The following is a 27,216-nucleotide window of genomic DNA, read 5'->3' as shown; positions in this document are numbered from 1 at the left end:
TTAAGAACAATGGTCAATATGTTAGAAATTTAGTGACAAAAAAGTGGTCACTGTATTGAAGGTTTAGTGACCAAAAATAGCAGTCACTAAGTAAATGTAATGTGGAAAAACAATTAATGACCACTCAATAGTGGTCACTGATGAATTACAAGAAAAAAAACAATTAGTAACCAATAAGTAGTGGTCACTGACTACATATATTTGAAAAAAAAAAAAACACATTAGAAAAAGTACTAGTTGTATTTATATTTTGACTAAATAAGGAGACCACCGCAGTACCAAAAGATCAATAACATATATTGTATGTCACAATCTAAAAAAAAAGAACAAAATTGGTATTCTTGCAATAAATGGATTCTAGATTAATTGGTAAATGAAGTTACAATTAAAATGAGAATCAAAAGAACACTATCGTAAATTTATGATAAAATTGCTAAGGCTTCTCAAAGTCATGATATGGAACTTCAAAATCAGGTCCAAAATTGAATCCTCAAAATATATATAATAAAAAAATTGTATGCTGGAAATTGTTGGAAGCTTACCTCAAAATGAAGAAAAAATAATACCATATCGACTAAAATTGTACCTGATTTAGAAAAAATTGTCTAATATTGTCGGAAAAATAGGTTTACAAATTGACTTGATTAATTTTGACCACTAATTTGACCAAATTAATTATATATATAAAGAGGATAAACAAGCTAACTAATTTAACTACCGATAAAGGGTACTGTGCCCTAAATCGACTCAACACATTTTTTTGCCCCGAATCGATACCTCAGTTCACAGCTCCCCACTCGTTCAAAGCATCCTCCACACTTTTTCACGATAACTCCACAGTTAATTTCTCTCCCACCTCCGATCTCCGATCGCCTGCGCGACCAGACCTTGTTAGATCTCCAGTCCATCGCTGCCTACCCATCGTCGCCGGTCCATCTCCTCCGTTCCATTGTCGCTCCACACCGTCCCATTGATGCACCTCTGTTCTCCACTCGAAGTCAAACTCGAAGCCAAACAGGTAATCCATACTCGCATGATCAGATAAGTCAATCGATTGAGTGACTAAAACTTCTTTTTCTTGGTCGGCGGTCCATCGTCCTCCACGCCCTCCTATTGACGCACTTCTGTTCTCTACTCGGAGTCAAAGTTGAAGCCAAACAGGTACTCCAAACTCGCATGATTAGATAAGTCAATCGATTGAGTGACTATCAACTTCTTTTTCTAGGCTTAACTGAGTTTTACAATCACATTGAATTAAATTGAATCACCTTCTCATATATACACTTGTATGCCATGATTTGTTCTATTTGACAAAGTTACTAACCTTCCTTTCCCATGAATTTTCCACCAGCCCTACAATATGATGTGATGCCATATTTTTCCTACTATTTCTTGTTCTTGTGTTACTTTTTTGGATAATATAATAATATGGAATCAATTCAGTTTTCTTGATAAGTTGAGATTTTCTGCTTTTGGACCATATCACGGAAGGCTTTGGCTTTTGTTTCTTCCTTTCTGTTAGAGCTTCCCTCTTGTTAAGCTCTTTACTCAGTGATTTAAACAGTTTATATTATGTTTCTTTTTCAAGTTTGCACTCTGAGCTTGAAATGAATCTTTCATATTTGTAAGACCCTTTATGCTAAACTCTCCTCCTAAAAGATTCAACTCTTGTAACTCGCTTACTTGGACTCCCTGGCCCACAAGAAACGTGTTGAGTCTTCTTAGGTGGCATAACTGACCCATGCCAAGTGGCATATGATAAAAAGAGCAACACCCATGGATATTCAAATGTCTAAGATTTCTCATGTACCTGATTTCTTCAGGTAACTTAGACAGATTTCTCATTTACCTGATTCCTAAATGCAAAACCCTGAGATACCTCTGTTCGAATATGTAATCAGGGGTAGGAATTCTTGAAAAGCCTTCAAATGTAATGAGTGAATGTAAGGATTTTTCTTTTGCCATTACTTCATTTGATAGATATATGATGCCATTAGAAGATAAATGAAGAACTTCAGGGAATTTTCGTATTTCACCAGACATTATGCTTGAACATTCGTACATCATAACAAAAAGTGTAGTTTTTCTATTATCTTCATACTTTGAGCTTAAGCAACTGCATAACAATCCAACAAAAGGGTCTAACAATGACAACACTTCCTCTTCGTTTTCTTTAAGTTTCATTTTCTTGATTCATTTCCTTTTTTGGTTTTCAAGTTGATGGGGTCCGCTTTTTCGTCCTGGTGGAGTGCTTTTAGAATTGTGTCTGCAAAACGGTCTTTTCTCTAGTAGCTCTTTCCCTTTTGTATCTAATCAATTCATCCATTTCATAACACAAAAACAAGATTGCAGAAATGGTTAAGGAAGCCCAAATCTATATTGTGCTATATCTAGTGCAGTTTTTTTTCTTGTGGTTATGTTTAGAAGGTTTCCACGAACCTGTCACAAAATATCAAGTGATATTGCTTATGAGTTCAGTTGTAGTCACTTACAAACCATAAGCATCAGGTATGAACTGATTATTTTGGTTTATTAATACCATATCTACAAAGTACATGATTATGTCATTGTTTTGAAAAAAAATATGTTTTAATGATGTCGTCATTTTGAAAACAATGTTGCTGCACAATTCTAATTATAATACCCTTTGATTATGTGATATGTCTCTGTTTTGAAAAACATATGTTTTGACTAATGATAATACAATGTTGTTAAAGAGATGAAGATATTGTTTTGTAACATCAATTAGAACGGTCCTTTTGACAGTAAATTGTAATAGAAATGGTCCTAGTGACGGTAAATTTATGTTTTCATAGTTGTAGGGCATACTATATAGACACACATATCATGAAAATGACCATTTTGCCCTTCTCCATTTTTGTCATCTCCTTTTCTTTCCCTACAAACAAAACCTGAGTTTGTGCATCTTGGGTTTGAAGAGGATAGGGGCAAAATGGTCCATTCTACATGAAATGTTCATATTATTCCAATTAAATTTTTGTATAATTTTTACCTGATAATGAGTAGTAACCTTCTCACAATCATCCACATACATATGAACCTAAGAATCATATCTCTAGTAAGTTACTAATAATATAATCAATAATATAACAGTTTTAAAGAAAAAGTTAAATGCTAAAAATAGCAACGTATTTCCATTGATTTATTTATCAATTTGAGCAATGTCATCAAAATACAAATACAATTTTCTTTCATTTATTTTTGTGTATAAATTATAACAGTAGCATCTTGCTTTCCTTTCTTTCTAATACAACACTGTATTTTCATTTTTTTCTCATAATGCTTTGAAAATTTTACACAATTACAACATTCTACTTTGAAAGTTTTTACAGAAATAAACTGAAGTAAAGTTGTAAAATAAATAAACAAATGAAAAAAGTATGTTGCTATTTCTTGCATTATTTTGTAGTGACAAACCTTTCTAAATGATTAAGAAAACTTTCAGATTCTACTTTAGATTAATTGGCATGCTAGTTATCTTTAATAGATCTGTAAGTTAGTAATACATTTTAGTTTCTATCTCATATACAATGTTTAGATTAACTTATTGCTTAATTTAACAACCCCACCTGAGTTTTCTATTTCACTGTCATTATACATTTATGCCATTTTCAGGAAATTTTCTTTTACCAGATCATATGGATAAGTCTTGGATGAATATAGTTCAAAGGATGAAGGACCCAAGATATGAGTTGGGTGTAAATGAATTCCTTAATTTTGCATACCGCGATAGAGAAGTGTTGTCAAAAGTTCTATGCCCTTGCAAAAAATGCAATAATTTTCGACATCATAACCGAACAGCTATATTCTCACATTTGATGCAAATAGGAATTGTTGTTAGTTATGTTAGGTGGATATATCATGGTGAGTCATATGATACATCGGATGATGACATATCAATGGATGAAGTTGATGGGGCTTGTGATGACTTAAATGATGATGACCTTGATGAGATGTTAAATAACATAGGTCAAAGTAACTGGGGTGATAATTGGCAAGCTAGTGGTGATTCCTCATGTACCATAGACAAGGATTTAGAAGGCCTCTGAAGATTGATGGATGAAGCGCACCGGGAACTTTATGAAGGGTGTCAAAGTTACTCACAATTTTCGTTTATTGTTACAATTTTACATATAAAGACAACAAGTGGTTGGTCCATCAAATCATTTGATGCTTTGCTTGATATATTTAGAAAAGCCTTGCCAACTCCATCATTAGTCCCAAAAAAATTTATGAAGCAAAAAAATACATACGTGATTTGGGTTTTCAAGGAGAAAAAATTCACGCATGTGTTAATGACTGTGTTCTTTATCGAAAACAATATGCGTCTCATACCCACTGTCCAAATGACGACTGCAAGGAGCCTCGATTTAGCGGAAATGATTTAAGCTTCCATATTGGGCTAAACTAAAATTGAGACACAACACTGATATCATGCATGTTGTTAAGAATGTGACAGAAAGCTTGACCGCCACATTGTTCAATATTAAGAATAAAACAAAGGACACATGGAAATCTCGCAAGGATTTAATGGATAAAGGATTAAAAAAGAGCTTACATTTACAACCAGATGGCAATTCATTTATAATGCCTATGGCTTGTTACCATTTGACAAAGGAAGAGAAACAAAAGATATTAGATTTCTTGAAGTCACTTAAGTTCCCGGATGGATTTGCCTCGAATATATCTAGATGCATTAAAGGGGGGGGGGGGGGGGGGGGGGGGGGACTTCCAGCTGTCACGCATGAAAAGTCATGACTTTTATGTTTTCATCCAACGGTTGTTGCCTTTATCAATTAGGGGTTGTTTGAAAAAGGAAGTTCGACTTGTGTTGTACGAACTCAGCGAGTTTTTCCAAAAATTATGCACACGAAGTATATACCTAGATGTTTTAGAAGAACAAGAGGAAAAAATTATTCTCATATTATGTAAGTTGGAGTGGATATTTCCTCCATCATTCTTTGACATCATGGTTCATCTTTTGATTCATTTGCCATATGAAGCCAAGATCGCAGGCCCACCTCAATACTGTTGGATGTTCCCTTTTGAGAGGAAAATGGGTACTTTAAAAGGATATGTCAAGAATAAAGCTCATCCAGAAGGATGTATTGCTGAGAGATACATAGACAAGGAATGCCTGAATTTTTGTTCTATGTATTTGAATGATGTTGACACGCTTTTCAATAAGGTTGAGCGCAACAATGAAATGATGGATAGTGATGGTGAAATTTCCATTTTTTCATGCAAAGGGCGCCTATTAGGTAGTCCAAAATCACAGGATTTGAGTGAAAATGAATTGGAGAAGATTCATACATATATTCTAAACAATTGTGATGAAATAAAGGAACTAATAACGTAAGTGATTTTTTTTATGTAATGATACCTTCCTTTTTTTTTCATATAATAACAAGTCTTAATTTTTAACTTTTTAGTTCACACAAAGTTGAACTAGAGGAAGAAAATGCTGACAATGTAAATGAACGTCATGAAAAACAATTTGCATCATGGCTTCGCCAACGTGTGAGAACTACATTTGATGTTTATTTTTTTTAATTTAATATGGGAGTTTTAAACTCTTGTTAACCAATATGGTATACATTTTTATTTAGGTTAATTCTTGGCCAAAGTTGTTTGAATACGAAACTCATATATTGTCGCATGGGCCATCACGTTATGTCAACAAGTATAGTGGATGTTTGGTCAATGGGTATAGGTTCCACACACAAAGTCGTGAGAAGAATCGGAAAACTCAAAATAGCGGAGTTGTAGTGCAAGGTGTTCATGGGGAAAACATTATTGATTTTTATGGGATATTACAAGAAGTGTTAGAAATTGAATACTTGGGTGAAAATAAAAGAGTGTTAGTATTCAAGTGTGATTGGTTTATGGTCGGTGATAAGAAAGGGCTAAGAATTGACAAAGAATCCAAAGTTAGAAGTGTGAATACATCCAAAAAATGGTACATAGATCAACCATACATACTTGCATCACAAGCCAAACAAGTTTTTTATGCTCCTGATTTAAAATTGGGCAAAAATTGGTATGTGGTTCAAAGTAGTTCCCCTCGTGCATTGTATGATGTTCATGTAATGATGGAAGAAGTACATCAAGAACATGAGCCACATCTAAATCTAAATATTGATTTGAATATGGACCAATTATCCTTAACAAGAGATAATGTCCCATTGGAAGTGGTGGATGCCTTAACCATTGCATTGCATGATATATCTCAAAAAACATGTACAAAGGCAAGTACATCAATGACAAGAGCCCGTTCTTAGTAAAAGGTATTTATATTTTTATGCTAAAATGGATAATGAATCAATTGTCCAACAAAATGAGGAAATACGATAAAAATATTTTTACTCATAGATTTTACAATTACTTAAACAAGTGCAATGGAAGGCATAAATAAAATGGTAGCAAAAGAATAAAGGTTCAAAATAAAAGTTCAACATTTATGTTGTTTTTCAAGTTCAGAATAAAAGTTCAGCCTTTTTGCTGTTTTTCAAGTTCAGAATAAAAGTTCAGCCTTTGTGCTCTTTTCAAGATTAGAATAACGACAATGTATTTCCCTTTTCTTATAAATGCAATTTATCTACAATATAACTATGTATTTATTTGATCTTTAGTTTGATTTCATTTCTTTATCTTCTCTCTTCATACCTTGATGATGTATGATTAAACACATTTATTTACTAATTTATTTAAGTATTTGTTCTTGTAGCATCTTCAGAGTTGCATCAGTTGAAAGAAGATTGCCTTTAGTGAAAAGGTAACCTTTTATTTGTGTGATAAAAAGATAATAATAAGTATGTATTTATTTGAAATTTAGTTTGATTTCATTTTTTTTTTGTTGAGACAAAATATTTCATTTTTAATCCTATGCAGTTATGTCGGGAATGACTCCTAAAAGATTATCTGGAAGACCATTTGTATCTGTTCGAACGCGAACAGGACAAGTTGTGCCACCTACTGGCAACACACTCAGTCAAAATAGGTAACAAATTTACCCAACTTCTTTCGTATAACTTTCCATTTAAAATGGAAAATTAAATTAAATGTAACTCTTAAGGGTAAAATGGTAATTTTTTTCATACATTCCATGTAAAATGTTGTTATGGATCAATGCGAACCTCCCACTTGTTGAATTACCATTATGTTATGAGAAGCTTGTTTATTTAACCATGTTTTAAACTACTATTAAATTTAGTTCTAGTAAAATATTAAAACATTGATAAAGTTTAGTTTCTTTAACATGCAAGACATAACAATGTACTTTTTTTACTTTGTTTTTTATAGCATCATATTCTCATTTCTTCTAATAAAAGTGTGCTTTGTATTTGGTTAACATTGGTATTATTGAGTATATATTTTTAAAGAATAAAACTATGATGCGTTAATAAGAAACAATTGAAAGTACAATGTTGTAATAGAAAGAAAAGTTACATTAACTTTATGTATTGTATTAATGTTTATATTAGGACTCGAGTGTTGTTTTTAGTGAAATTAGTATGTAACCTTACAAGTCTACATTTTTAGGTTTACAAAGGATATTGGACATGTAAATAAAGATATGGGTGGCCAAAAGGAGGCATCTAACCTTCGTGATGAAGTAAGCAATCAACTTACATTAATTTCATGTATTATATCAATGTATTTTCTTATTTTTACTTTTTTATAGCAATGTATAATGGTATCGGTGATTTTGAATTCTAGAAAGTACCATTTAAATCTGAAAAAAATTAATTTCAGAAAAGTACATTGCTATTTAAGAATATAATGTCTTTTATGTACTCTTTATGGTCTTGTTTGCTATGCAGTGTTTGACTAGACATTTGATGGATCAGAAAAAACATCGGGGAATAGAGAAGCCAAGTCAATAAAAGTTGAAGAATACTAATTTTTCAAAGATGGTATTTTCTGTAACTTTGACTTTTGATAACACCACTTTACATGAAATTAAAAATGTGTGTTATTGTTATTTAGATAGTTGGCCCTGGAAGAGGGGTATTGGAGAGATCTAATCTCATGTTGCAAGATGAAGAGTTGCCTACTTATGAAACAATGGAGTCACTTTCTCCCTATCAAAGTCATATGAGAAAAGTTTCTAGTTTGAACCACGATGAGGAAGATTTTGAAGAAGAGGAACACGAAGTTGATTCTTTTCGAGATGAGAACATTGGTTCAACTTTTCATGGTACGTTGATTAGAAGTAAAATAGTATGTGATTAATGTATATGATTATATAATCAGTCATTTTTCTTGTTGACTAAATCTATGTAGGCATGTCTAATACTCAAAAAGAATCTAGAGCTTTGAATGAAACTAAAAAGAGGCGCTCGAATAAAGGCAAATTTAGTTTTTGAAGTTGATGAATGTGTTGGTCGTATAGTTGGGGAAGATAGTCAACAATTCATCACTAAGGGTGGATGTGTAGTTAGAGATCATGCAAAATTTGATGGAACCACTTGGAAAAACCAACCAGATTTGTTGAAGTATGATATTATCACTAAATGCACGGTATGATGTTATCAACTCTCTTTATAGAAACAATAAATGAGAATACATTGCTATTTCTTAAACATATAAATAAGAATACATTGCTATACCTATATGTAGGAAAATTCAACTTACGATCCAAGTTGTCGCTCGATGGTGCGTGCTATCGATACACAACTGGCGAACCAACATAAAAACAGGCAATATAGGTTGCACCTTCATTTCAAAAAGTTCTCTACAAAAGAGGAAGCAATCAATCATCCTCCAAATGGTGTAATCAATGTTGATTGGGTAAAACTATATCAAAAATTTGCAAGCGAAGAATTTCAGGTTTTTACTTCTTTTCCAAATTATATCAAGAAATGGTAAAATGACATAAATGGTTATTGAGTTTTTACTTTGCATAATTACATAATTGGTCCCTGTCTATTCAATTTGCAGAATTTTAAAATTGGTCCATGTGTTTTTTGGTTTGAGAAAATGATAGAAACAACCATTGTGTTTTTTATTTTTCAAAATTTACAGAAATGGTCCCTATGTTTTACTTTGTAGAATTACAGGAATGGTCCCTATGTAATAGTGTGGACAAATGACATAAACGGTCCCTGTTTTTTTTGGTTTGCAAATATGACAGAAACAACCCTTGTTTAATTGTTGTAGAAAGTTAGCATTAGAAACAAGAAGAACAAATCATTTAATCAAGTTCCACCCGCGGTTGACACAATTTCAATTGCAAGGATTGTTGACATGGTAAGCTACTTTTTTAACTTAAATCTTTCATTGCATTGTCAAAGTTTTCTTCCTTTTGAAAACATAAAAAAGAAAGAAGGAGAAGAAGTATCATTCATTGAACGTTACAAGATTGGGCATTTTTCGAAAAAGAAAAATCAAATGGTCAATGAGATGGCCGGAGAAATTTGGGTATTTTTAATATCTTGACGTATTTATGAATAATATTTGTTTTACTTTTAATCTAAATTGTTTTGTTATGCAGAATGAATTACTAAATGAGGAAGCTTCTTCTTCTTGTTCGCCGGCTGAAATATGTATGAAAAAACTACATCGTATACCGGGATATATAAAAGGGCGTTCTGTTTCGACAAAACAAGTTTTAGGCACAGAAAAGTTACAAATGGATCTGGAACTGGAAAAGGAAAAATCAAAAGCCGTGGAGGAGGAAATTCCTGTAATTAAAGAAGAGCAACTACAATTTCAAGAAGAGCAGATCAAATATCGAGAGGAGCAAAATAAGAAAATGGAATTTATGATGAGTGAGCTTTCACGTTTATCTCAATTGCATTGATCAATTGAACTTACTTTTCTTATTAAATGAACTTCACCCGGTTGATCTTTATATTTTGTTGTTTGAAATATTGGATAAAATGTATGGATTTTTTTAAAAATTGACATTTAATTTTCATATTATAAATGTGAAGATTTATTTGGTTTTTGTTGTATTGTAAAAATTTATAGGATTGTTTTTTCTTTTATCTAATTGGATATTGTTATATTTCATATTAAAAATGAAATTTAATATTTCAATAATTTCTTAATTATTGACCCCTTTTTGTGTCTCATAGGATAAATCAGTGATGACTTGGTATGGTCACTAATCGGATTAAACAGTGACCACCTACTATGGTCACTAATCGGATTAAACAGTGACCACTTTCTATGGTCACCAATCATATTAAATAGTGACCATTTTCTCTGGTCACTAATCGGATTAAACAGTGACGACTTTTATTGGTCACTAAGTAGATAAAATAGTGACAACATTTAGTGACGAAGTGGGTTGTCACAGATTTAGTGACGAGTATATTTTAGTCACTATTTAGTGACCATATTTATATTTGGTCACTAAATCGGTTTTGTGACGGACCTATAGTGACGAAAAGTGTCGACCGGAATTTTCGTCACTAAATCATTTAGTGACGATGCATTCTATTGTTAGTGACCATATCGTTTTGGTTACTAATTGACATTTTTTTTGTACTGTCATGCTAAGTATCTCAAGCCTAGGAAGGGTTCTCACACAAATGGGCATGGAATCGATAAGATTTCCGTCTAAATATAAATGCTTTAGCATGGATAGGCAACTGAAGTGCAGAGAACTTACTAAAGACCTAGGTAAAGAAAATGCAGAGAACTTCAAATCACTTGGTATAGCACCCCCAAAGGCAGAGGAAGAGGTTATTGTATTTACGTCAATGTCGTTAGCCTTGAGCCTTTCTTGTAAATCAATATCCCTAATCTTGATTCGTGATTCCCCAAGATTACAACCCTCTAGGAACATTATTTTAACATTCGCTAACATGCTTGTGATTTTTTGAATTTTTTCAAGCTTGTTGCAGTAGCTCAGATCGATTAAGACAAGTTTAACACATTGCCCAATTGATTCACAAACCTCATTCAAACCAATGCAATTCCTAACTATTAACCTCTCAAGAGCAGGGAGTTGGTCAAAGTCACCAAGACTACGAAGTTGTTTACAAAAACTTAAATTAAGAATCTTCAATGATCCAAGTACCCTTTTTTGTTTTAAGCATGATCCGCTTAACTGTTGAAATAGGGATAAGTTAGAGTAATAGTGAATTTCACCCAATCAACATGGAATAATAACAATGGAAGATAAGTTACCTTTTGTCTCTTTTCATGTCGTTGTGGATTACTATCACAAAAGACAAAGGATTCAATATTACTATATGACATGTCAAGAGCAACCAGATTCTCCATTGGTAAATTTAAAGGTATAGAATTTAAATGGTACCCATGCATACATAAGCATCTTAATTCTTCCGGAAAGTTTTCATAAGAACCATTCATGTGCACATAATTGAGTTGTAGGAGCATCAGATTATCCATGTTACTCAACGTATCTAACTCAAATGATGCACCTGACTTCTCTTTCTCAACCATTCGCATGTCCAAGGCAAGGCCTAGAATATTTCCCTTACCCTAAGAAGAACCAAAATCCAACAAAAATTAGACAATACAAAATACTTTAAATATGCACATTACTAACAACTATACAGGGTTACAAAGGCTCTTACCTTTTCTTTCTTTGATACTTTGAACGACTCCTCATGACACCATAATCGACTGCGCTTCCATGGCTTGTCAAGTGATTCTTGAAGTACTTCGAATCTTCCCATCTCTTGAACCAACTGATGCATCTTAAATTCATTTTCCGTCCTATACTAAGAAGGCATCTGTTAATGAGATTAATGATTCCGTATCTCGTGTTTATATTGCATGCCTCTAATATTGTTTCGGTAACATCTCTATCCATTCCAACAAAAAAACAAGCAATATGCTTAAACAATTCCTTATCATTGTTAGATGGCAAAGATTCAAAGCTCATTCTCAAGACATTATTTATGTATGAATTTGTTTCTTTTTTTAGCCCATGTATGCACCCTTCCCAGTAAGCTACATCTCGATTATGTAACGACTTGCCCAAAACTTTGAGAGCCAATGGATGTCCTTGGCAATACTTCACAAGCTTCTCTAACACCTCTTCATAACCTGCCTTGGGATGGTTGCACATGAATGCATGGGAACACAAAAGCTGGCATGATTCAGTCCTACATAAGCCTTTACGGAAGCGTTCTACATGCTTAGGTTTAATATTTGTTTTGAATAGTGCAAAACTCTGTGTTATCCATCTTTCCTTTGTTGTTAATATAATTTTGCTTCCGGGATGAAAACCTTTGTTTCCGAGTAATGCATCCAACTGATCAATAGTATTGATATCATCAAGAACTATAAAGACCCGTTTGCGGGCTAATGCATTCTCTATCTTTGAGGTGTATGCTGAAACATTATGAATTTGAATTGAACTTTTTTTTTTGAAATGTCATCCCAGAGTTGTTTTTGTATATCAAGCAGCCCATTAAACTTTCCATCACATCTCCTACTGATATCTTCAATACAACTGCTTGTGCTGAATTCATGCCAATATAGGTCATAGATATGTTTGGCTAACGATGTCTTCCCGATCCAGCCGATTCCCGTAATAGTGAGTATGTCTTCCCGATCCAGTCGATTCCCGTAATAGTGAGTATGTCTGCCGTATGTGAGGATCCATATTTCAACCATGAAGTGATGAACTTAATATGATATTCCATCCCAATAAGTTGTTGCCGAACACTCCTTGAGCGTACATGTAACCTACGGTGGATGTCCTTCACAATCTCTTCAATAAATTCCGTCTCTAGCCTGAAACTTGATTTAATAAGAGTTACAAAACACAATACACAAAACTAACAAACTAGATTTGGAGATGTAGTTTATCCAAAGATCTAAATCAGAAGTATATCATAGCTGTATTTTTAATTAAATTCTTCACATCAACACCATATAGGATTAGCACCTAATGTATAAGGTCGTAAATATTTATGTATGATAAAGCCAAATCCACCAACATGTTACAATTTCACTAATGGGCCAACTAACTTGTACCATGTTTCTATAGGACCATCAAACTTAACTATCAATGTGGTTTTGTATGTGTCTGAAAAATATATGCCAGTTTTAGGTTATCCTCTACTACTCACAGGTAAGAACATATTAACATAATTGATAGTAGATGCATATCAAACTGTTCAAAATTTGGTTCAAAACATATTAAAATAACTTAAAATAGGTTATCTTAAAGAACTACCTGATAATAAAATACTAAATGCACAGAAACATGTCAAATTTATCATGATGTTAATCTATGTATATGTATTAATTAAGGAGATCACCGAGCTATTTGATGATATTGAAAAGCATAGGCAAAAGATTCTATTGACATTTCATGCGTTTAATAAAAAAGAAATCAAAAGTGCATGAAAATATAATTAAAGTTGTTACCTTCCATGAACATCATATCCTTTTAAATTAGCAGCTTCTATAAGCGCTTTATTCCATCGGTCCATCTTTTGAGCCCATTGACTTCTTTTATTTACATTTGTCTCTGCCTCCATTGTTTGTTTATGCTTAGCCATTGCATCTCCAAAGCTACTTTGCTGCTTCCTGACATGGGTGGGCTCCACATGATAGAAGATTGGGATGACAATATGGTTGGATGTCATACGCTGCTCAAGGATCAACACCAATTCATCAAGGCACCATGTTGAAGACACGTAATTCTTAGACAACACTATAATAGAAGCCCGAGATGCCTTAATCGCACTCTCCAATTCTGGTTTCAGATCTTCTCCTGTTTCAATCTCTTCATTGTCCAAGAAGGTAGTGATATTGGCATGAATGAGGGCCTTATGAAGGTGATCAGTGAAACTATGACGAGTGTCAACACCTCTAAAACTTAAAAATACATCGTATCTATGGCCATCAGTTGATGAACTACGACCACAAGTTGGTGAACTATGGCCATGAGTTAATGAAGAAGATGAAGATCCTTCTGGAAGTTCAGATAGAACAACCATTATTAGTAATGAGTTGATGACTCTTCACCTTTCCCACAATTTTGTTTATTTATTTAAAGTTTCTCCTTATATACAGGGTGTATCTTAGTAAGTTCTGAAACTCTTCCTCACCTTATCGGTTATGAAAGTTGGTTTCACCGGCTTTCCTCCCTTGTGTTCCAATGTAGGGATCTAGTACATAATGCCTCTACATAAATTCGAAACTATTAATATCTACTATCACTGGATCTAGTATTAGCATACATCTAAAGGATTTCGACTTTCATTCATGGGCTTGATCCAAATGATATGCTTTTGAAACTAACAAGCCATGACCTTTCTATGGTTTCAATTTCAAACTCTCTAGAATTAATTGAGCAACAGCAATTGAATAGAAAAAAAATTCAATCATTTGTGAACAAAATAAAAAAGGATTATGATGTAATTTATGATATGAAATTATCTAACAACATGTGAAGCTAAACTATAAGAATGTCCCTTTATACTTCATAGTTACCTACCGACAGGAAGACAAGCAGACTTGAAGCAGCGATGACATAGAACGAACAACCAGTGACGAGTCTCGAGCCTGAGAAAGATGACGACTGAAAATTACAGAGGTTTGTTTGTCGGCATGGAAATGACGAACCAACGAGGAAGGAAGATAGACAGCTAAAGAGGATAAGATGGGGATGGTTCTCCTTTGCCTTAAAAATCGATGGTGTTCTCTTTTTATTATTTTCTGGAGATATGGAGAATTCCAAGAAATTTAATGGTAAATTGGGGAAAATTCTAAGAAATTATATAAGTCAACGTCAAAGACTTTAACAACGATAATATTTGGAAAATTTTGCAGGTTTTTGTCTCATTTTATGACTTTTGTTCCTTGGTCTTCGAAATTTGTATTTTATTTATTTATTTATTTTTATTTTTTGTGATTGTTGTCTTTGATAATGGGTTTCCAATTCACCATAACTAAAATTTAAAAAAATAAAAATAAAAATTTACAAATCTTTTATGTTTGTACCCTAATTATTTTTTCTTTATATGCGGTCCACACATATCAGTATGTATGAGGTCCAATAGACCCTCACCCCTTTCGTACGTACCAGCGAATTGTGACTTAGTCATCTTTCCAAGTAACAAGACTCATATGTGTCATCTTCCCTAAGGTCGAATGACTCCAACACTCCATCCTTTTGGAGTTGGGCTATGCGTTTCTTGTTGACATGTCCAAGACGACAATGCCATAAGGACACCTTATCCATACTATTGGAAGAATCCATGCATAAAACATCATTTCCTAAGTTATCAACAATCATAACAGTTTCATAAATTCCGTTACATGGTATAGCTTCAAAATAAAAAACACCATTCAGATAAGCTAAAATAGAACCATTCTCATTATTAAAAGAAAATCTAAAACCTTGTCTAAACAAACCATGAAAGGAAATGATGTTTCTAGCCATTTCTGGCGAATAGCAATAATTGTTCAAATCTAAAGATAAACCATTCCTAAGCACTAAAGAATACACTCCAATCTTGGTCACAAGCGACGATATTTTGTTCCCCATGATTAGATTTATTCTTCCATGCTCCACGTTTCTATTTCTTCTTAGTCCCTGCACATTAGAACAAATGTGGTAACCATAACCGGTATCAAGAACCCAAGAAATATCATGAGATGAATCGTTAGATTTAATTGTGTATATACCTGCGAAAGATGGCTTGATCTTTCCTTCCTTGATGGCTTGCAGGTACTTAGGGCAGCTTCTTTCCCAATGTCCTATCTTGTGGCAGTGGTGGCATTCTGCCTCCTTCGGGTTAGGGCAGGGCTTAGCGGGATCAACTTTGGTCCCACTAGAAGAGGCACCATCTCGAGCTTTAACCTTACGATAGTTCTTCGACGAAGCCTTCCTCTTCTTTCCCTTTCCTTGTCCAATTGCCAAGACAGGAGCGGCGGGCGGATTGAAGTTGCTCTCAGCGACCCTCAAGAGACCTTGGAGTTTGCTTAGGGTGACCTCTTCTTTGTTCATGTGATAGGTCATCCTAAATTGATTGTAACTTGGAGGCAAAGAGTGAAGCACCATGTCGATCGCCATGTCTTCCCCAAAGTCAACATTTAACTTGTGAAGACGGTCGACATACCTTTGCATCTTTTGCAGGTGCACGGTAAGAAAATCTCCATGACCCATCTTAGCGGAAATCATGTTAGTGAAAATCTCATAACACTCTTGTCTCGCGTTTTGATGGTATCTCTACAATAAGTCTTGGTGCATTTCGTACGGATACATGTCCTCGTAGGACTTTTGGAATTCGGAGTTCATAGTGGCGATCATGATGCAATGTACCTTCGTTGCATCATGCTCGTGAGTTTCAAAAACGGTCATTTCGGCCGGAGTAGCGATTTCAGGGTTGATTTTCTCGAGCTTCTCATCGAGGACATACTCCTTATCCTCATAGCAAGCAATCGTGCGAATGTATCTTATCCATTAGCTAAAGTTCGTTCCATCAAAGGTGACCTTTTGACAAAGGCTCATCAAAGTGAATGAACTCGCAACAGCATTGTTAGTGTTCGACATCTACAAATAGAAAGGACAAAGATAGATTAGAATGTGAATCCCTAATTATCACCCAATAAGAAAAATTAGGGCTAGGATCCAACAACAATATTTACACATTAGAAGAGGGATGCCGTAATCTAATATGCAAACAATTTGAAGGTAAGTGAATGACGATTCACTAATTCTCCACCATGAAAAACATAAATTTAAGTCCTAAATGTATTGAGAATTCCTAGGTTCGAATGAGATTCATTGAAACTTTTCAATGACATGTTTAAATCTCGATATGCCCCTCTCGTTTGTGACTGGGATACTGAGGGTCACAAAGCGGGTGTGAATTACCATGCAAATTCCCATGGTGCCTTCATTGTAACGATCACCTATTCGATGTGCCAGTAAACCACAGACGCTCCATCGAAATATGATAAACAATGAATCACCCTTTGCCACTTTCGCTTAGAACCAATTAGTGTGCCGGTAAACCACACACGCTCCACTAACTTCTTAGCAAGGTGCAAAGTGTAATTTCATGGGATTGCATCAATTCACTTTTCCTAAAGTAACTAAGATTGGGAAATTTTAAGAAAACATGTAGTTACTTTGTATTTCATATTATACTTTTAATGAGAGGATGAGGTTGCCCTATCCTACCCGTTCGACTAACGACCCTCGACCGATCAAGCAAGCGGTGGGTGTGAGTGTACACCCATTAAGCGCCATTTTATAGGCCGCAACCTTATACCCACCTTATAGACCAGCTTCGTGAATGAGGCCTACTAACGGTAAGACTTGCATATAAGGTATACATATATAGATATTAATCTTGTAATATTATATTAGTATAGGGTTGGATTTTAAACATGTAAAATTCTAGGGTTTGAAATTTAAATTGTCTAAATTAAACTTTTAATTACAAAACATAAATTTCAAAACATGAGGACAAGTTTTAAACATTTAAAACATAAAGGATCAAATAATAAATAATTTAAATTAACAATTAATCACATAATTATCCATATTTGAACAATTTACCAATTTAATCGAAATAATTAATAATTATCATATAAGGAAATTAAATATTTTATTAATTGATAAATATCTTCAATTAGATCAAAAATATAGTCATATATATCATAAAATTGGATTTGGGTTGATCTAATATGATAAAGGTAAGTTTCCATAAGATAAATATGAAAAAAAATCCTGATTTTGGCTCTTCCAGACGCTCGGAGTCGCCAAGTACCCAAACTGGACTCGCCGAGTCAGGCCAACTCGCCGAGTCCACTATGGGACTCGCCGAGTCCATGACTCATAATCACAAAATTCGAATTTTGCAGGTAAGATTCAAACAATCAAGCAACAATTTAATAGAAACCAATCTAGGCTCTAATACCACTAATGGGTTTTGGTCATATGAACATTCCTATGTGCACATACAAACCCTAATGCTTGGATCTAGGTTTCTCTAATTAAACATGCAATGAATCCAAGACTTCTAATGACTAATTATGTATAAGAACAATACACAACCAGAGTTAGAAGCATACCTTGAAACACTTGTTTGATCTTCTTGTTCTTGGAGCTTTAAAGTCACAATTGTCACTCCTCTAATGGCTTACAAACACCAACTAGCAAAGAGAATGATTTGAGAGAGAGGAGAGAGGAGGAAATCGGCCAGGGTATCCTTGCTGTAGAGGAGATGCCGATTTCCCTATCCCAAGGGGTCTATTTATACTTGTAAGGCTCCTAGGGTTTTACCCTTAAACCCTAATTGGATAACTTAGACTCTAAGTAATCCTAATCCTTTCCTTGGATATGCCCTAGACGATTTTAGGCTTATCTTAGCCCTAGAAATCGTCCACCCTATATCCTAAAAGGATTTATAGCCCAAAGTATAACTATCAAACAATTGACAGTTTATACCCTCTTATTTAATTAATCTCTTTAAGTCACCAAATTAATACTAATTAATCTATGACTTATATTAATCAAATAACAATATGATTATTCCTTATATTATTCTCATAATATATTAATAATATCTATTCTCTCATAATAAATCATCCCATCAAGTTGCTATGGTGAAGGCAACCCAAAAGCACCATGCACAATCGGGTCAAATACCTACCTAATATAGTTGGAGCCTTAGACACTATTCCAACAGTCTCCCACTTGGATAAGTCTAGTAACTATATGCACAGGTACAATCCGATTTGCAATCGTAGCTCACAAAGAAGCTGTCAAACTCTGATCTAATCAATCTTGTCCTTTAGATAAGGGATCTTACAGTCCTCTGTTATATATCATGCTGACAATTCTATGGAATGATTAGTCTAGCATTTGGTTTCTCGATCTCCGATTTATTAGACATAGAACTTAATCGAACACATCAATTGAGTTCTAACCGGGCCCGACACATAAGTCAAATCAAATCATCGAGCGGCCAAGATATCACTTTTTCCTTCTTAGGATAAAAGTTACAGATAAACTTCGACTTATATGCATTTACTTATTCATTAACCAATTATACACAACAATGCGTTTTATAACATCGAGTTACCAATGCGTTTTCGCATTATCAATGTACAACCAATTAACAAATAACAAATCATATATCTAGGTTTTAAGACTATATGATATTATCGTCTTGCGATCACCCTTTTTCTATCACATTCCATAAGGTGATTCCAGCAAGCACGGGTTTGTTCCAATGCTCAAAACTAGTTCATAAGCACTCATGAATGTTGCAGCAATCTTTTGCTATGTCTAAAACCATTTAGACAATCTACACACGTATTTATGACAATCTTCATTCATATCTAGTTCCAACATATGAACGATTGTGGACAATATGAACAATTCGATTATTCCTAATAAACTCAATTATTCTGGAAGTCAAAACATGCAAAGTGAAACAATAGTTAAACAATTAACATAAGATAGTAACATTACTTATAAATAAAACTCCTTTATTTAATCATCAAATGTTGATTACATTTATCTATTACACGTTTCTAATACTATCTAATCTATGCTAATATCATCCTTCAGCCCAATACTCCTAGCATGATGTAAGTGCTTTACCCTACTCAGTCCCTTCGTAAGCAGATCTGCTGGGTTATCTTCTGATGATATCCTCTTCACTACGAGTTGTCCTTCTTCTACACGATGTCTAATAAAGTGATATTTTCTGTCGATATGTCGTGATCTACCATGATCTCTCGGTTCCTTGGTCAAGGCAACCGCTACTTCATTATCACAGAAAATCTCCATGGGCTCTTTTATGGCAGGTACAACTCCAAGATCACCAATGAAGTTCTTCAACCATATTGCCTCCTTCGACGCTTCGCTCGCTGCAATGTACTCTGATTCGCACGTTGAATCAGCTAAGGTTTCCTTCTTGGAACTTTTCCAAGTCACTGCTCCTCCATTTAGGGTAAAGACCCAGCCTGACTGCGAACGGTAGTTGTCCCTGTCAGTTTGAAAACTGGCGTCACTATACCCTCGCACCTTCAATTCATTACTCCCTCCAAGGACTAAGAACCATTCCTTCGTCCTCCGAAGGTACTTAAGGATATTCTTCACCGCAATCCAATGAGCTCTGCCAGGATTCCCTTGATATCTACTAACCAAGCTCAAAGTAAAGGCTACATCTGGGCGAGTACAAGTCATAGCGTATATGATTGAGCCAACTGCGGAAGCGTATGGAACTCGGCTCATTTAAGCTATCTCAGCTTCGGTACTCGGACTTTGAGTCTTACTCAACTTGGCATTACTTTGTATCGGTAATTCTCCCTTCTTCGAGTTTTCCATACTAAAACGTTTTAGTACCTTCTCTAAGTAAGTGTTTTGACTAAGTCTTATTAGTCTGTTACTTCTTTCTCTTACTATCCTTATTCCCAAAATATAGGAAGCCTCTCCGAGGTCCTTCATAGCGAAGCACTTCCCGAGCCAAGACTTAACCTCCTGCAGAGTCGGGACGTCGTTTCCTATGAGTAATATGTCATCGACATATAGAAAGAGAAAGCTTACTATACTTCCACTGGCTTTGACATATACACACGATTCATCTTCGCTTCGTACAAATCCAAACTCTTTGACTTTCTCATCGAAGCAAAGATTCCATCTACGAGACGCTTGCTTAAGTCCATAAATGGACTTCTCAAGCTTACACACTCTACTCGGATGTTTTGGATCCACAAACCCCTCTGGCTGAGCCATGAAAACATCCTCAGCCAACTTCCCGTTAAGGAAAGCGGTCTTGACATCCATTTGTCAAATCTCATAATCATGAAATGCGGCAATAGCTAGCATCACTCTAATAGACTTTATCTTTGCAACTGGTGAGAAGGTCTCATCATAGTCAACTCCGGGAGTTTGAGTAAAGTCCTTCGCAACCAATCGCGCCTTATACGTGTGTACTTTTCCATCCACTTCGGTCTTCTTCTTGAAGATCCATTTGCACCCAACGGTCTTATGTCCGGGTACATTATCAACCAAATTCCAAACTTGGTTATCATACATGGATTGGATCTCGCTATCCATTGCCTCTTTCCATTTTGCAGACTCCGGGCCTGCGATGGCTTCCTTATAGCTATTAGGTTCATCAAGGTTTATTAGTGTACTATCACTAATATACGTGTCCCCTTCGGTAGTTATATGAAAACCATATAACTGGGGTTGAACTCTAACTCTTTCAGAACGTCTAAGAGGTAATGATATGTCAATCGGTTCAACCGGAGTTTCCTCCTCGGGTTGAGTGCCAGCGGTAGAGGTTCCTTCATTTATCGACTCTTGAATCTCTTCAAGATCAATTTGCCTCCCACTGTCTCCTTGGCCTATGAGTTCTCGCTCTCGGAAAACTCCTCTCCTCGCAACAAAGACAACATTGTCCTTCGGTCTATAGAAGAGATATCCAAAGTATTTCTGCGGGTAGCCGATGAAAATACATCGCTCACTACGAGGTTCGAGCTTGTCGTGAGTATCTCGTCTTATGAAAACCTCGCAACCCCAAACCTTGATATGTGCTAACGAAGGAGCTTTCCCCGTCCACATCTCGTGAGGTGTTTTGGCAATCTTCTTAGTAGGGACTTGGTTAAGGATATGGGCAACAGTCTCTAAGGCATACCCCCAAAAAGAGATAGATAGCGAAGCACGACTCATCATAGAGTGAACCATGTCGAACAAGGTTCGATTACGACTTTCTGTCACACCATTCAATTGTGGTGTCCTAGGTGGCGTCAATTGTGAAACTATTCCACACTCCTTGAGATAATCATGGAATTCAAGACTTAGGTACTCTCCTCCTCGATCAGATCGAAGCATCTTGATCTTCCTGCCCAATTGATTCTCCACTTCATTCTTGAACTCTTTGAACTTTTCAAAAGTTTCTGACTTCTGCTTGATTAAGTAGATATACCCATATCTACTATAGTCATCGGTAAAAGTCACGTAGAAGCGGTTTCCATCCTTCGTGGTAGATCTAAACAGTCCACACACATCGGTATGTATGAGGTCCAATAGACCCTCACCCCTTTCGCACGTACCAGCAAAGGGTGACTTAGTCATCTTTCCAAGTAAACAAGACTCGTATGTGTCATCTTCCCTATGGCCGAATGACTCCAACACTCCATCCTTTTGGAGTTGGGCTATACGTTTCTTATTGACATGTCCAAGACGACAATGCCATAAGGACACCTTATCCATACTATTGGAAGAATCCATGCAGAAAACATCATTTCCTAAGTTATCAAAAATCATAATAGTTTCATAAATTCCATTACATGGTATAGCTTCAAAATAAAAAACATCATTCAGATAAGCTAAAGTAGAACCATTCTCATTATTAAAAGAAAATCTAAAACCTTGTCTAAACAAACCATGAAATGAAATGATGTTTCTAGCTATTTCTGGCGAATAGCAACAATTGTTCAAATCTAAAGATAAACCATTCCTAAGCACTAAAGAATACACTCCAATCTTGGTCACAGGCGACGATCTTCTGTTCCCCATGATTAGATTTATTCTTCCATGCTCCACGTTTCTATTTCTTCTTAGTCCCTGCACATTAGAACAAATGTGGTAACCATAACCGGTATCAAGAACCCAAGAAATATAATGAGATGAATCGTTAGATTTAATTGTATATATACCTGCGAAAGATGGCTTGATCTTTCCTTCCTTGATGGCTTGCAGGTACTTAGGGCAGCTTCTTTCCCAATGTCCTATCTTGTGGCAGTGGTGGCATTCTGCCTCCTTCGGGTTAGGGCAGGGCTTAGCGGGATCAACTTTGGTCCCACTAGAAGAGGCACCATCTCGGGCTTTAACCTTACGATAGTTCTTCGACGAAGCCTTCCTCTTCTTTCCCTTTCCTTGTCCAATTGCCAAGACAGGAGCGGCGGGCGGATTGGGAATTGGTGCAACAGACTTGTCCTTGAAGTTGCTCTAAGCGACCCTCAAGAGACCTTGGAGTTTGCTTAGGGCGACCTCTTCTTTGTTCATGTGATAGGTCATCCTAAATTGATTGTAACTTGGAGGCAAAGAGTGAAGCACCATGTCGATCGCCAAGTCTTCTCCAAAGTCAACATTTAACTTGCGAAGACGGTCGACATACCTTTGCATCTTTTGCAGGTGCACGGTAAGCGACTCTCCATGACCCATCTTAGCGGAAATCATGTTAGTGAAAATCTCATAACGCTCTTGTCTCGCGTTTTGATGATATCTCTCCAATAAGTCTTGGTGCATTTCATACGGATACATGTCCTCGTAGGAATTTTGGAATTTGGAGTTCATAGTGGCGATCATGATGCAATGTACCTTCGTTGCATCACGCTCGTGAGTTTCAAAAGCGGTCATTTCGGCCGGAGTAGCGATTTCAGGGTTGATTTTCTCGAGCTTCTCATCGAGGGCATACTCCTTATCCTCATACCAAGCAATCGTGCGAATGTATCTTATCCATTAGCTAAAGTTCGTTCCATCAAAGGTGACCTTTTGACAAAGGCTCATCAAAGTGAATGAACTCGCAGCAGCATTGTTAGCGTTCGACATCTACAAATAGAAAGGACAAAGATAGATTAGAATATGAATCCCTAATTATCACCCAATAAGAAAAATTAGGGCTAGGATCCAACAACAATATTTACACATTAGAAGAGGGATGCCGTAATCTAATATGCAAACAATTTGAAGGTAAGTGAATGACGATTCACTAATTCTCCACCATGAAAAACATAACTTTATGTCCTAAATGTATTGAGAATTCCTAGGTTCGAATGAGATTCATTGAAACTTTTCAATGACATGTTTTAATCTCGATATGCCCCTCTCGTTTGTGACTGGGATACCGAGGATCACAAAGCGGGTGTGAATTACCATGCAAATTCACATGGTGCCTTCATTGTAACGATCGCCTATTCGATGTGCCGGTAAACCACACACGCTCCATCGAAATATGATAAACAATGAATCACCCTTTGCCACCTTCGCTTAGAACCAATTAGTGTGCCGGTAAACCACACACGCGCCACTAACATCTTAGCAAGGTGCAAAGTGTAATTTCATGGGATTGCATCAATTCACTTTTCCTAAAGTAACTAAGATTGGGAAGTTTTAAGAAAACATGTAGTTACTTTGTATTTCATATTATACTTTTAATGAGAGGATGAGGTTGCCCTATCCTACCCGTTCGACTAACTACCCTCCACCGATCAAGGAAGCGGTGGGTGTAAGTGTACACCCATTAAGCGCCATTTTATAGGCCGCAACCTTATACCCACCTTATAGACCAGCTTCGTGAATGAGGCCTACTAACGGTAAGACTAGCATATAAGTTATACATATATAGATATTAATCTTGTAATATTATATTAGTATAGGGTTGGATTTTAAACTTGTAAAATTCTAGGGTTTGAAAATTAAATTGTCTAAATTAAACTTTTAATTACAAAACATAAATTTCAAAACTTGAGGACAAGTTTTAAACATTTAAAACATAAAGGATCAAATAAAAAATAATTTAAATTAACAATTAATCACATAATTATCCATATTTGAACAATTTACCAATTTAATCAAAATAATTAATAATTATCATATAAGGAAATTAAATATTTTATTAATTGATAAATATCTTCAATTAGATCAAAAATATAGTCATATATATCATGAAATCGGATTTGGGTTGATCTAATATGATAAACGTAAGTTTCCATAAGATAAATATGAAAAAAATCCCGATTTTGGCTCTTCCTGACGCTCGGACTCGCCAAGTACCCAAACTGGACTCGCCGATTCAGGCCAACTCGCCAAGTCCACTATGGGACTCGTCGAGTCCATGACTCATAATCACAAAATTTGAATTTTGCAGGTAAGATTCAAACAATCAAGCAACAATTTAATAGAAACCAATCTAGGCTCTGATACCACTGATGGGTTTTGGTCATATGAACATTCCTATGTGCACATACAAACCTTAATGCTTGGATCTAGGTTTCTCTAATTAAACATGCAATGAATCCAAGACTTCTAATGACTAATTAGGTATAAGAACAATACAAAACCAGAGTTAGAAGCATACCTTGAAACACTTGTTTGATCTTCTTGTTCTTGGAGCTTTAAAGTCACAATTGTCACTCCTCTAATGGCTTACAAACACCAACTAGCAAAGAGAATGATTTGAGAGAGAGGAGAGAGGAGTAAATCGGTCAGGGTATCCTTGTTGTAGAGGAGATGCCGATTTCCCTATCCCAAGGGGTCTATTTATACTTGTAAGGCTCCTAAGGTTTTACCCTTAAACCCTAATTGGATAACTTAGACTCTAAGTAATCCTAATCCTTTCCTTGGATATGCCTGGATGATTTTAGGCTTATCCTAGCTCTAGAAATCATCCACCCTATATCCTATAAGGATTTATAGCCCAAAGTGTAACTATCAAACAATTGACAGTTTATACCCTCTTATTTAATTAATCTCTTTAAGTCACCAAATTAATATTAATTAATCTTTGACGTATATTAATCAAATAACAATATTATTATTCCTTATACTATTCTCATAATATATTAATAATATCTATTCTCTCATAATAAATCATCCTGTCAAGTTGCTATGGTGAAGGCAACCCAAAAGGACCATGCACAATCGGGTCAAATACTTGCCTAATATAGTTGCAGCCTTAGACACTATTCCAACAAATGTAACTTCGTATCGACACCTGTGATACAAATAAGCTTGAGTGGGTCAGGTTGGGAAACCTGGTGAGTACATAGGGTTTTCAACCCACAATAATATACAACTAAACACCCCTTTATAATACTATTTTAAATACATCTAACGATATTTGTACTAAACTAATGTCGAAAGAATTCAACATTAGTCTTATAATGACCGCATCGTCGATACCTTTCTAATGATATATACATATGTATATATATATATATATATATATATATATATATATATATATATATATATATATATATATATATATATATGCTTACGTATATATGATTTATACTTTATTTTAATATGTAAATATGTTATTATAACTTGTAACTCGTTCATACGAACTCTGTTTTTGACGTTCGTTATATCCACGCGCAGGTGGAGACGTACTCTACAACCTTCGTTTAGACTTCGTCGGCTAATTTTGACTTTATTTTTAAAGTTATATTTTTAACAAGCCAAGACAGGAAAAGTCCGTTAAAAATTTATAATTTCTTCATCCGACGTCCGTTTTCGCCTGTCTTTTTACTGTTGTGCTAATATTAATAAGATATTCAATTCTCATTTAGGTTGCGTTGGCCAAAAACCGCTCAAACTAAAATTTGAGTTTCGGGTCATGCACTGCTATATCGAATACTAGAAAATTCATAACTTCCTCATACGAAGTTAGATTTTGGCGTTCTTTTTATGGACGCTCTTGGTGTAACATATTATACGACTTTCGTTTAGATCACCAAGGGTAAAAAGTCCTCCATCATAAATTCACTATTTACGTCTCCTGGTGTCGTGCCTGTTTTGCCGTAAAACTTCGACAGACCATAACTTCTTCGTTATAACTTGGATTTTGGCATTCTTTATATGTACAGAACCTTGAGACATATTCTACAACTTGGTTAAGATTATTTATTCTAAATAATCTTTTGCCAAAAAGTCGTTTTCGACACTTACTGCCTTTATATTGACTAGTCGGGTGTTACAATTATCTCCCCCTTAGGATGATTACGTCCTGGAATCATGAACGAAACAGGGTTGTATAATGACTCCATACTTTATCTCTTCATCCAAGGTAATAATCATAAATTCTATGTTTCTTTGAATGAATATCTAAGTCATGGTCTTCTTTACTACAAGTAGTGCTTGATCTCGCTCTGTCCCATGTTAGACCTTCGATTCGCAATCTTGATCCTTACTGGACACTCAACTTAAGATAAGTTCTTTTATTACTACAATGGACCGATGTGTCATATTCTAATGACCTATCATCGTATATTGCAACGCTTAGACTCAGGTCTCTTAGAGTCAAACTCCAGAACATACTATGTCTTCCTTCATGTTCTAATGTGATATAATCATGTCATAGCATGTAGCACTTCTAGCTACAAGCTTTAACAACGAGAACGATACTTCTGTTGATCACTTCAATTATCTCTCACTTCAATCTTCTGGCTTAAGTCAGATGTTACATCAAACTTGGTTCTCTGAACCACGTAACA

At 35.2% G+C, this 27,216-nt stretch overlaps 3 protein-coding genes and 1 long non-coding RNA gene across 12 annotated transcripts; 2 read left to right on the top strand and 2 right to left on the bottom strand.

Annotated features, from left to right (window-relative positions):
* Window positions 1–714: 714 nt before the first annotated feature.
* On the top strand, window positions 715–8,221 carry LOC111895052 (uncharacterized). Of its 3 annotated transcripts, none has more exons than XM_052764098.1 (9): window positions 715–1,161; window positions 3,637–5,376; window positions 5,454–5,541; window positions 5,631–6,308; window positions 6,749–6,796; window positions 6,913–7,021; window positions 7,564–7,636; window positions 7,845–7,937; window positions 8,011–8,221. In XM_052764098.1, the coding sequence occupies exons 2-4, from the start codon at window positions 4,688–4,690 to the stop codon at window positions 6,300–6,302; spliced, it is 1,449 nt and encodes a 482-aa protein (XP_052620058.1). In that variant the 5' UTR covers window positions 715–1,161; window positions 3,637–4,687; the 3' UTR covers window positions 6,303–6,308; window positions 6,749–6,796; window positions 6,913–7,021; window positions 7,564–7,636; window positions 7,845–7,937; window positions 8,011–8,221. The 3 variants fall into 3 exon arrangements, with proteins under 3 accessions (XP_052620058.1, XP_052620059.1, XP_052620061.1); XM_052764099.1 differs by lacking the exon at window positions 715–1,161 and adding an exon at window positions 2,371–2,508; XM_052764101.1 differs by lacking the exon at window positions 715–1,161 and having other exon boundaries at window positions 3,149–5,376; window positions 7,872–7,937.
* On the bottom strand, window positions 770–3,107 carry LOC122198274 (uncharacterized). The gene is made up of 2 exons (XR_006192592.2): window positions 3,014–3,107; window positions 770–2,439 (listed from the first exon to the last, which is right to left on the bottom strand). It is a non-coding gene; the product is annotated as an uncharacterized LOC122198274 (long non-coding RNA).
* Window positions 8,222–8,343: 122 nt separating the features above from the next.
* Window positions 8,344–9,973, top strand: LOC128125834 (uncharacterized). The gene is made up of 4 exons (XM_052764112.1): window positions 8,344–8,544; window positions 8,644–8,853; window positions 9,184–9,273; window positions 9,518–9,973. The coding sequence occupies exons 1-4, from the start codon at window positions 8,344–8,346 to the stop codon at window positions 9,824–9,826; spliced, it is 810 nt and encodes a 269-aa protein (XP_052620072.1). The 3' UTR covers window positions 9,827–9,973.
* On the bottom strand, window positions 8,623–14,690 carry LOC111895053 (disease resistance protein RPV1). 7 transcript variants are annotated; one of them, XM_042902693.2, is made up of 7 exons: window positions 14,459–14,687; window positions 14,070–14,145; window positions 13,384–13,933; window positions 11,577–12,744; window positions 11,164–11,481; window positions 10,643–11,083; window positions 8,623–8,758 (listed from the first exon to the last, which is right to left on the bottom strand). In XM_042902693.2, exons 4-7 carry the CDS (start codon window positions 11,697–11,699, stop codon window positions 8,747–8,749), a joined length of 894 nt encoding a protein of 297 aa, XP_042758627.1. In that variant the 5' UTR covers window positions 11,700–12,744; window positions 13,384–13,933; window positions 14,070–14,145; window positions 14,459–14,687; the 3' UTR covers window positions 8,623–8,746. The 7 variants fall into 7 exon arrangements, 6 of the variants coding, with proteins under 6 accessions (XP_042758627.1, XP_023746941.1, XP_023746940.1 ...); XM_023891173.3 differs by lacking the exon at window positions 8,623–8,758 and having other exon boundaries at window positions 10,002–11,083; window positions 11,164–11,194; window positions 11,294–11,481; window positions 14,459–14,688; XR_006192591.2 differs by lacking the exon at window positions 8,623–8,758 and having other exon boundaries at window positions 10,532–11,083; window positions 11,164–11,194; window positions 11,304–11,481; window positions 14,459–14,684.
* Between the last annotated feature and the right edge of the window lie 12,526 nt (window positions 14,691–27,216).

The sequence above is a fragment of the Lactuca sativa genome, chromosome 1 (assembly GCF_002870075.4).
Source record: "Lactuca sativa cultivar Salinas chromosome 1, Lsat_Salinas_v11, whole genome shotgun sequence".
Taxonomy (NCBI): Eukaryota; Viridiplantae; Streptophyta; class Magnoliopsida; order Asterales; family Asteraceae; genus Lactuca; species Lactuca sativa.
The sequence above is the reverse complement of the archived record's forward strand: the minus strand, read 5'-3'. Positions and strand labels throughout refer to the sequence as shown.

Excerpts from the sequence above, each read along its gene's own strand:
- LOC111895052 (XM_052764098.1), top strand. The coding sequence starts at position 4,688 with ATGGATTTGCCTCGAATATATCTAGATGCATTAAAGGGGGGGGGGGGG. Across the intron at positions 5,377-5,453 it reads GAAATAAAGGAACTAATAAC|TTCACACAAAGTTGAACTAG; the intron begins GTAAGTGATTTT and ends TTAACTTTTTAG. Across the intron at positions 5,542-5,630 it reads CATCATGGCTTCGCCAACGT|GTTAATTCTTGGCCAAAGTT; the intron begins GTGAGAACTACA and ends ATTTTTATTTAG.
- LOC128125834 (XM_052764112.1), top strand. The coding sequence starts at position 8,344 with ATGAAACTAAAAAGAGGCGCTCGAATAAAGGCAAATTTAGTTTTTGAA. Across the intron at positions 8,545-8,643 it reads ATATTATCACTAAATGCACG|GAAAATTCAACTTACGATCC; the intron begins GTATGATGTTAT and ends ACCTATATGTAG. Across the intron at positions 8,854-9,183 it reads TTGCAAGCGAAGAATTTCAG|AAAGTTAGCATTAGAAACAA; the intron begins GTTTTTACTTCT and ends TAATTGTTGTAG.
- LOC111895053 (XM_023891172.3), bottom strand. The coding sequence starts at position 11,699 with ATGCATCAGTTGGTTCAAGAGATGGGAAGATTCGAAGTACTTCAAGAA. Across the intron at positions 11,482-11,576 it reads AAGTATCAAAGAAAGAAAAG|GGTAAGGGAAATATTCTAGG; the intron begins GTAAGAGCCTTT and ends GGTTCTTCTTAG. Across the intron at positions 11,084-11,163 it reads GACATGAAAAGAGACAAAAG|TTAAGCGGATCATGCTTAAA; the intron begins GTAACTTATCTT and ends CTATTTCAACAG.